The following is a 9614-nucleotide window of genomic DNA, read 5'->3' as shown; positions in this document are numbered from 1 at the left end:
TAGCAAGACCCTCACTCAAAAAACAAAATGAAGCTGAAAAGGTGCAGAGGTACTAGCAGGCGCTAACAAGCTGTTTCGTAAATGATTTACTGTTCTTTGGAACTGGGTGTTCTATTAACAAAAACAAAAAAAGTCAAAAGCAAAACATTTGACACCACATGGGGATATTTTCCTACCTTATATGTGTGCAACACTGAAGGGGAGAGAGAGAAAAAAACAGCAGTCCCCCACTCCACTGTGAGTCTAGAAAGGAACACATCAGAAAAGGGCTATCATGCCCAGAGGCACCAAATGTTTTGGGAAAATCCGTGGAGCTGGAGGACCCACACAGTTGCCCCCGTTTACCAGCTCTTCAGGGAGATATGGGCCTTCCTGAGGTAACAGTAAGTGGACAAGGGCTGAATATGTTGTATGCTTCTCCTGTCCCTAGTGGCTCTGCCCTGAGGCTTCTACAAGGTCCTTTAGAACCCAAGAACCCACAGGACTCACTGGCAGAGAGGCCCTCCCTTCTGACCCCCTCTCCCAAATCTAGAACAAACTCATCCAGGTTGCTGGAGATTAGAGATTCGACTCATCTCTGCCTTTCTCTCAGCTGCCCCTCTCCCTCTAGGCCCTCCAGCTGGGGAAGCGCCTGCCAAAGCTGACCGGATGCTCCTTTCTCCCACACCTTTTCACGGGTGGCAGGGGTTGCACGGCAGGATAGAAACAGGGCTATTGGGACTCCACTTGAGTTATGTGTAGCAAGATGGGCATCTGCAGACCCAGTAGGGGCATTCTCACAAAGACCACAGGAACCCATAGTCTAAAAACATAATTTAATGCATTTCAATGAATCTGAATCAGGAGGGAGTGCAGTGTGTATGTGGGAAAGGTGGATTTTCTATTTGCTGGAATTCTGCTGGGGATGAGTAGTTGGCTGATGGACAGGAAAATCTGCACAAGTATTCCGGGTCACATATAGGGAAGCCCCAGGGAGCAGTGCTCACGTGGGCCTGTCTCCCCGGTGGGGCCTGGAGCCCTTGGCCCGGGGGCACTGGGAGAAGGAAGAGGGTCTGGGAGAGGGCAGACTCCCCCACCATCTGTCCAATCCAATCAAATTGCAAAGTCTCTGCGCCTCCAGGGCTGGGGTTCATGCTCAGCTCATACTTGGACGTCCCCTCTCCCTTCCCAGGTTTGGTACAGGAATCAGGGGCGCACTTTACAGCTCGGTGAGTCACACACTGAGGCCAGGAGCGGGGCAAGGAGGACAGCAGGGATGTGTCTTTTCCATCAAAGATACCAGGAAGTGTCATGAAGCTGAAGAGTGGCCCTCACCAAAATGCCGCGCGCTCCCGCGGGAACCGGGTAGCTTGAAGCCACCCCCGCGCGCGCGCACGCGTGCGCGTTCTCGGTGCCCCTAATCCGGGTACAGAAGAAAGCCCGAAAACGTGCTGTACTTGTTGTTATTGCCACCGTGCGCCTTCCCGCCGTCCAGCTTCACGTACACCTCGTCCCCTGAATCCAGGTGCAACACCACGCTGTTGCTGGCGTAGTCGTAGTTCTGGTCTGCGTCCTGAGCGATGGCGCTGGCTCGGACCTAGGGGTGAACCAGGGGAGTGAGTGGATGATCCAAGGACCTTTCCCTGAGGCCTGGCCCGGCCTCCAAGTGGGGCGGGGAAGGAGCTGGCCCTCCATCTGCCTGCAACTTCTAGCCGACCCTCCCTCCCCAGCTCCTTGATCTCTCCAACTTTGCCAGTTCCTTCTCTGTCTCCCGGCTCCCCTCTCCGCAGCCAGGATGAGGGTTCTGCGGACACTGGCCTAGAGTGGATGGGTGGGAAGCAGGGTCAAGATCAAGAGGAAAGGTGGCTGGAGGGCAAGGGCGACTCGAGCACAACCGGGGAGCTCCTAAAGAACACTGAGGTTTCCGAGAAGCCCAAGGGATTCCAGGCAGGGACGCAAATTACCAGGCAGCGCAGTTTGGATAGCTGGGGTTACTGGGGGGAGCCTGGGACCTGACCTCCGGGCGCTGCTTTCGGGTTAGCGGCCCCAGCTCATAGCGAAGCCGGTGCTGTGGCACTGAGGCGCACTTCTTCCCCGGGCTTGCTTGAGTGTTCACGGTGGGGAGAAAAGGAGCTTGTTCCCGGGAGGTTTCAGGGCTCGGAAAGGACCTGCTGGGATAGTGGTAGCCGGCAGGGGTGGGGATCACTGACCTGTCCATTCTTGCAGAGGTCTGCCCACATGCTGGTGCCGTCGCCGCCGCGCATGAGGATATGGTAAGTGAAGAAGTAGATCCCGCGCACCTGGCAGCTGAACTTGCCCGTGGTGGGGTCATAGTGATTACCCAGATTTGTGACCACATCGTCGAACTTGAGCACCTCATAGCCTTCGTGGGGGCTCTTGAGTCCGACGTAGAAAGCGATCTTGGGGCCACTGAAGGCGGCGCTCAGAGCGCTGGTCACTTCGCCCTCCGGGTCGCCGCCGCCCCCGGCTCCACCGCCCACCACCCCGACGCCACCGGCCGCGCTCGTTGTCAGCTGCAGCCCGGGCAGCCCGGGCCTCCCCGAGTCGCCCTTCTCCCCTGGGGGACCTCTGGGCCCAGGCGGACCCGGTTCTCCAGGGGGACCCCGGGGCCCTGGTTTGCCAGGTCGCCCTGGGTCGCCCTTGGGTCCCTGGATAAAGGGGGGCGGAGGGTTGGCGCTGAGGTCCTGCATGACTTCCAGGGCAGCGGTGCTGGGTCCGGGCGGCGGCGCCTTGGCGCCCGCGGGGCCCCCTCCGGGCGCGGCGTTGTACGGGTCGCAGATCATGCGGCAGGTGCCCATCATCTCGTAGTGCGCCGCGCCGGGGGGCGCCGCCTGCAGCAGCAGGGGCACCGCGATGAGCAGCCCAAGTGCCATGGCCAGGAGTACGCCGACGGCCGCCAGGCAGGCGCGCCGCCGCCGCTGCCACAGCCGGGAGGCGACCGCCACCAGCTCCTCCTTGCCGCCTGGGGAGGTAATGGTGGGGCGGCGCGGGTGGCCCCGCTCCCCGCGCTCAGGAGCCAACTCCGCGGGTCCTGACCGCGTCCCCGACGTGGCGACCCCCTATCCCTGCCACCCAACGACTTCAGCAAGAGGCGTCCCGGCCCGGGCTCCGGTGCCCACCGCGCTGAGACTGCTCTGGAGAGTCACGGGGCCCCACACGCATGGCGGAGGGGCCGCATGGGACGAGGGTGGGCAGCGGCGGTCACGGAGGGCTGGGTCCGCAGGTGGCGTCCGGTGGCCGCCCCTCCGCGCCGCCTCGTGCGGGGCTGGGCTTGGCGGGGTTCGGCGGGGCTGGGCTCGCGGCAAGGCGCCCAGGCTCCTTGGCGCCGCGCTCTGCTCTGCTCTCCCGCGGCTCGCGGCTCCCTCGCGGAGGGGGACCCAGCTACCCTGACGTAAGGAGTCCGGGGCTGAGCGGCGGAGGCGGCGAGGCCGCGCGCGCTGCCATCACTCGGGAGACGGCGCCCCCATGTCATCAGCCTCCCGTCCTCCTATCCGGCGCCGTCCCCCGCAGAGGCGGCAAAGGCGCTGTGCCTCCTGGTGGCGCCGGGGAGCCACAAGTGGGCGCAGCCCCCAGTCAGGGCCCACAGACACACCCCTGGTGGCCACGCGCGCCTCCCACCCACGAATCCGACGCGCAAAACACCCTCCCGTGCCTTCGCAGGGCACACCCAGGCACCCGCAATGGATCACCAAGGAACGTGCTCAGAATCCGGGTACTGGAAGGTCCTTTCGGGGTCCCCTAACCCATCCTCCACAGGAAACAACCTTCTGAATGTCTCCCGCGTTTCTTCAGAACTGATCACTCCTGGACGCACTTGCACAGACTGAAGACTTCAAATTGCTAACAGATGTCAGCAGAAAAGTCCTTCCACCAAGTCCTGGAAGGACTCGTCCAAGAAACCCAAAGCCCTCCCAGTACAAGGATCGCGCAGTCGGGGGGCCTCTTTCTGCAGCAGAAAATAGCTTGGGGCACAAGTGGAGCTGTGGCTCATGTGATAGAGCACTAGTCTTGTGCATAAATAAGTAGAAAATAGCTAGATTTGTTCTCTATATAAAAAACTCATTTGAACTGAGAGTGAGGGAAGAGGTGACAGTGTCCAAAAAGAAATGTACTCATTACCTGGTGTATGTAACTGTAATCTCTCTGTACATCACTTCTATAATAACATTTCCATAAAAACTCATTTGGAAACACAAATGTTTGACACCAACATCTGGGATGATCTGAGGTGTTCAGCTTCCCCTGGGAGCTTCCAGGCAGATACAGGGACACTCCCTGGGAGGTCACCCTAGTTCTTTTCAATTTTAGCAGGCTTAGTCAGCAAAAGCAAAACAAAACAAACAGAAATACTCCCGTTCGGATCCCAAGTCTTAAATAAACCACGGCTCCAGATTAGAGCCAAATTGTCTATCTATAATGCTGTAGACAAAGACTGAAGAAGGGCAAACTCCCTGTGTTGAGAAGATGTCCCATTCAGAAATGACCTGCCCCAGGCAGGAGGCTGGGGGTTCTAACCCCAGCACAGCAAAAAATAAATGAAAACCCAGGTCTGGTTCTACCCCTCCAAAAGACCCAGGAAGCTTTGAGCATTGTGCTCTTTGTCATTCTGATCACTTCTGCACCCCATTCATGGTTATCCCAGCCTCTTCCTTCATTGGTAGGCCCTCTTTATTATTGCTGGGGAGGAGAAACACAGCTTTGCCTAAAGCCAGCTTTACCCAGGAGTCCAGACAAAGAAGCTCACATTTCCTGGTAGCTTACCTTGTAGAAGGCTCTGTGCATGCACTCTTTTGTTCTTCCTGGAAACTCTGAATTAAAATCACTCTCCCAACATGCCAATGTTGAGAAAACAAACCTTTGAAGATATGAGATGCTTGTCCAGTGTCCTCCATCCACGTGACAAGACTGGAATCCTCCTCCATTCAGACCAAGGACTCTCAGAACAGTGTGATTCCTGACCACAGATTTCACTGGTTTGCTGCCTCCCTCCCCTGCACCAGGCCATCTCTACAACAGGCAACTCCAGGAACCACATTATCTGCTTCAAATCCTAGCTCTGTAACTTCTTGTGTGACGTTCAGCAAATTGCTTCACCTCTCTGAGCCTCAGTCTCCACATGTACAGAATGAAAGTGAGAAAAATACCTCCCTCAAAGTTAATATGAGATTAAATTAGTTAGCCAAAAAGCTTTAGAACAATGATGGACTTGGTAAATTAGCTGTTATTATTAAATATTGATGCTTTGTATTTCCACCATTATGGTTAATGATGATGAACATGAAACCAACAGGCAGTAAGTAGGATGCTCCTTGGGGATTTAGGGTTAAAAAGTCACCAACCAGGCACAGTGGCTTATGCATGTCCTCCCACCTACTCAGGAGGCTGAGATCAGGAGGCTGGTGGTTTCAGGCCAATCCAGGCAGACAGTTCAAGAGATTCTCACAGAAAAGGCAGCTGCCCTGACCCCTCACATCTCCTTAAACTTGACTGCCTCCCCTGGGTTCCTGTTCTCTGTCAGGATTACTCCCAGCCACCTGTTTCACCTGGCTGATTTACTTGGAATTTCCAGCCCTGTAGACCATCGTTTTACCCTTGTGGAAGCTAGGATAAAAAAAAAATAATAAAAATTTAAAAAGAGGGGCAGATGCTGGAGACTCCCCAGCCTCCTGGCAAAGCAGTCATTCTAGGCCCCAGTACTTCTGGGAGCCCTTTTGGCTTTCAGGGAAGACTGCTTCCTCCAAGGCCAGCCATCCACCAGATGGCAGGCTGGCAGGCATGTACTGCCCACCAAGCCAGGAGTCTGAGGCCCTAGCCCTCCCCTCCCAACCATGAGGGAGTAGCCATGGAGTATGTGACACCCTCCTCACCCCCCTGGCTTCTACTTCTGAATGCTCTGTGGTCGGTGAGTGTCTTCTCATCAATATTAATTACAAACCTCATCAGCATATCGTCTCCCATTTAGCCCATGTTTTTATATTTCAAGGCTCACTCAAGACTCGCACCTGTTCTATACTGCCTTGATAACCAGGCAGCATTCCTTCTACCAATGATCCTTGGCAGCCTACTGTGTGTCAACCAGTCACCTCCGCCCTCTCCTCCTCATGAATCCTGTGGTTTCATATTTGATCATACAATGTCTGGTCTGGGGTTCTGATGACCTCTACTAGCAACAAGCCCCCTCTTCCTCTCAAGCATGGCAGTGCTACCAAGTGTCACCTCCTTGTCTGTAGCCTTCCCTGATTCCGTCCCAAGTGAAGTTGACTGTCTTCTTATGTATCCCTTAGAGCTCTCAGAATGCACCCCTGTCATTAGATATCTGATAATCCAGCATTTGTTTACTTTTTAGCCTCCCCACTAGGCTCTGAGAACCAATAGGGCAGGAATCAAATTATTCATTCACTCATGCTTGCATCCTTAATTTTTTTCCATTTATAACTGGCCCTACTGTATTTCAGGCATTGATCTATTCACTGAGTGTACATAGTAAAGTCATAGTCCCTCCCATCTCAGCTATTCTACAAGAGTCCTTGGACTTCCCCAACTCCCTCCACCCTGACCTTCCTACCTGTCTTACTTAGGTTTGCATCTACATAGCTACTATTGGGCATGGCTGTTCATTGTCATGCTCTCCTCAATTTAAGTCTAGCTAGGCTTTTCAGACACATCATCTTGAGTATCATGATTAATCTCCTGCCTTTGATCCCAAGGGGAAGGGCAGCCTGAGGTGAAGGCAGGGAGGAGGCACAGCCACATCACATAAGCCTGGCATCTGCAGTGGTTTGGATCAGTGTCCCATAAAGGCCCATGTGTTTGACTGGTTTAGTGCCTAGCCCTTAGGACTATGGGAAGTGGTGGAAGACTAGTGGGAAGTTTGTAGGTTGTTGGGGGCATGTCCTTGAAGGGGATTTTGGGGATCTGAGTCTCTCCCTCTTTCTTTTTTCCATCCCAGCCATGAGGTGAGCAGATTTTCCAAATGCCACCACCATGGTGTGCTGCCTCCCCACCTGCTGGAAGGCAATGGTCAACTGGTGATGAATCCAAGCCTTCAAAACTGTGACCCAGAATACTCTCTCTCTCTCTCTCTCTCTCTCTCTCTCTCTCTCTCTCTCTCTCTCTCCATCTCTCCATCTCTCTTTGGCATTATTAGAGTATGAACTCAGGGCCCCACACTTTCTAGGCAGGTATTCTGCCTGAACCGTTCCCAAGCACTTGTTATCTTGGTTACTTGGGGGTAGAACATGTGGCTTTTCTCAATCTGGTCTGGACCTTGATCCTCCCAGTTATGCTTTCCACATGGCAGGCATGGCAGGTGCACACTACCATTCCCTGAATTTATAGGTTGACATAAAGTCTCCAGCTTGCTCCATTGGCCTGGACTCAAACCACAATCCTGTCTCCACCTTCTGAGTAGCTTGGATTACAGGTGTAAGCTGCCATGCCCAGAAACCGTTTCTCTTTATAAATGTGTTTGTTCCAAGTATTTATTAGAGTAATGGAAATCTGACTAACTCAGAATCCATGTTAAGGTGTGTGGGGGGTGGGTAGGGGGTTGCCTTTAGTCCAATAGAGAAGTGTAAATACTGGAGCAAAATGAGGCCCACTTTCCGCATTTTGCAAAGATAATCCTAGCTGCTGCATAGTGTGAATGGATGTATGAAAGGGACTAGAAATGATGGCAGCAGGTTGGGAGCTAGCACATAATCCCATCAAGAGGTATCAATGGCTTGGTTTGAGGAGTTAGAACAAAAGTAAGTGAATTCTGGCTGTATTTTGAACACAGAATCCATGGGTCTTGCTAATAGATTCAAGACAGACTTTAAGGGAGGAGGAGGAGGAAAAGGGAAAATCAAGGTTAAGATCTTGCATAAAGCTCAAGATTGTAACCTTAGCTACTTAGGGAGCTGAGACATGAAGATCAGGTTCAAAGCCAGCCTGGATAGACAAAACCAAGAAACTCTTATCTCCAGTTAACTATCAAAAAGCCAAAGTGGAGGTATGGCTAAAGTAGTAGAGCACCCACTTTTAGCACAGACTATAAGAAAAAGCCCCAGTTCTAGCAGCAAAGAAATAAATAGTTTGCACTCATGGCTGGGTGAAGAGACAGAAGTGATAGTCTGCTACAGAAGATTACAGATGGGACTATGAGCTATGTGTTTGGTTCATGTTAACTATGGGATGCAGAGAAACACCTACATGAAGATGTCGTTTGGCCTCTGGACCTGAATGTGGAGCTTTGAGAGGTGGTAACACATGGATATAGACACAGAAGTCTTTCTATGATGCAGATAATGCTTGTGGTCTTGAGAATGGAGAGTGGGAGTGGGTGGAGAGAGAGAAAAAGAAACAGGATGAGCAAGCCCCCCATGCATACTGCTCCAGCCATTGAGAAGACAGACAGGGAGGAGGGAAGAAGCCTGAAACAAAGTTTGAAAAAGTGGAGCTATGAGAGAGAGAAGAGAGAGAGAGAGAGAGAGAGAGAGAGAGAGAGAGGGATGGAAGGAGGGAGAAAGGGAAAGAGAAATGGAGGTAAGGAGAGGGAAGAAGAGAGAAATTGAGGGAGGGAGAAAGGCAATTGAGGAAAGGAAAAAGAGGGAGGAAGAGATAAGAAGAAAAGATGGGAGAAATGGGAGGGAAGGAAGAGAAGGAAAGAGGGAAGGAAAGAGGGGAATAAAGAAGGGAGACAGGGAGGGAGGGAGAAAGGAGGAAGAAGAAAGAGGAGAGATAGATGAGAAGAAAGAAGGGAGGGAAGGAAGAGAAGGAAGAAGAAAGGGAGAGAGGAAGGAAAATTAGAATGGAGAGAGGAGGAGAAAGAAGAAAGAAATGGAGGGAGGGAGAAAATAGAGGGAGGAAAGGAGCAAAAGATGGAGGAAGAGATGAGAGGGAAGAAGGGAGGGGAGGAAGAGAAAGAAGAAGGAAGAAGATAGAGGAAGGGAGAATAGGAGAGAGAGGAAAGGGGGAGGAAGGAAAGGAAGGAGAAAGAAAGGCAAGGAGGAGAGAGAAGAGGAAAGTGAAGAAAGAAGGAAGAGAGGGAGGAAGGGAAGAAAGGGAAGAAGAGAAAGAAGAAGGGAAGGAGGGAGGAGAGGTAGCAAGTGAGGGAAGGAGGAGGAGAAAAGGAAGGAAGGAGGAGTGGGAAGGGAATGACTTTGAGGAGAACATTTCAAGAGGAAAGACATGACAGGTTATTTGAAAGCTGACAGGTCCTTAAGGAAGAGGATGCAAAAGAATCCATTAGACATAGGAGATAGCTGTGCCTGGGAACTGTGTGGCAGCAATAATGGGTGCCCAGCGAAGACAGAACCTTAACAAAGCACCTGTTGGTGGAGTAGTGAGAGAAGAAGCTGGAACGTAGTGACTGGGTGTGTGAATGTGACATGAGAAAATGGAAGCAGTGTGTACACACTACACAGAAGGAAAGTAAAACAGGCTTTTTTTTTAATTGGGGCATAGGCACCAGCAAGCAGGGATGGCTAAAGAAGATGAGTGAGGATGAATATAGCCAAAATCGTTTATCTTTGTGTATGAAAGTAGAACAATGAAACCAGTTGAAATAAAGAAAAGGAATGTCTTAATTAAGAATTGTCTTAAGAAGAGAGAATGGGTATGATACTGTAACC

The 9614-nt window shown here is 52.2% G+C and overlaps 1 protein-coding gene across 1 annotated transcript; it reads right to left on the bottom strand.

Moving 5' to 3' along the window:
* Nucleotides 1-839: 839 nt before the first annotated feature.
* C1ql2 (complement C1q like 2) lies at nt 840-3241 on the bottom strand. The gene is made up of 2 exons (XM_048369533.1): nt 2190-3241; nt 840-1576 (listed from the first exon to the last, which is right to left on the bottom strand). The coding sequence occupies exons 1-2, from the start codon at nt 2871-2873 to the stop codon at nt 1397-1399; spliced, it is 864 nt and encodes a 287-aa protein (XP_048225490.1). The 5' UTR covers nt 2874-3241; the 3' UTR covers nt 840-1396.
* Nucleotides 3242-9614: the final 6373 nt, after the last annotated feature.

Source organism: Perognathus longimembris, chromosome 20, assembly GCF_023159225.1.
Source record: "Perognathus longimembris pacificus isolate PPM17 chromosome 20, ASM2315922v1, whole genome shotgun sequence".
In the NCBI taxonomy this organism is placed as follows: Eukaryota; Metazoa; Chordata; class Mammalia; order Rodentia; family Heteromyidae; genus Perognathus; species Perognathus longimembris.
The sequence above is the reverse complement of the archived record's forward strand: the minus strand, read 5'-3'. Positions and strand labels throughout refer to the sequence as shown.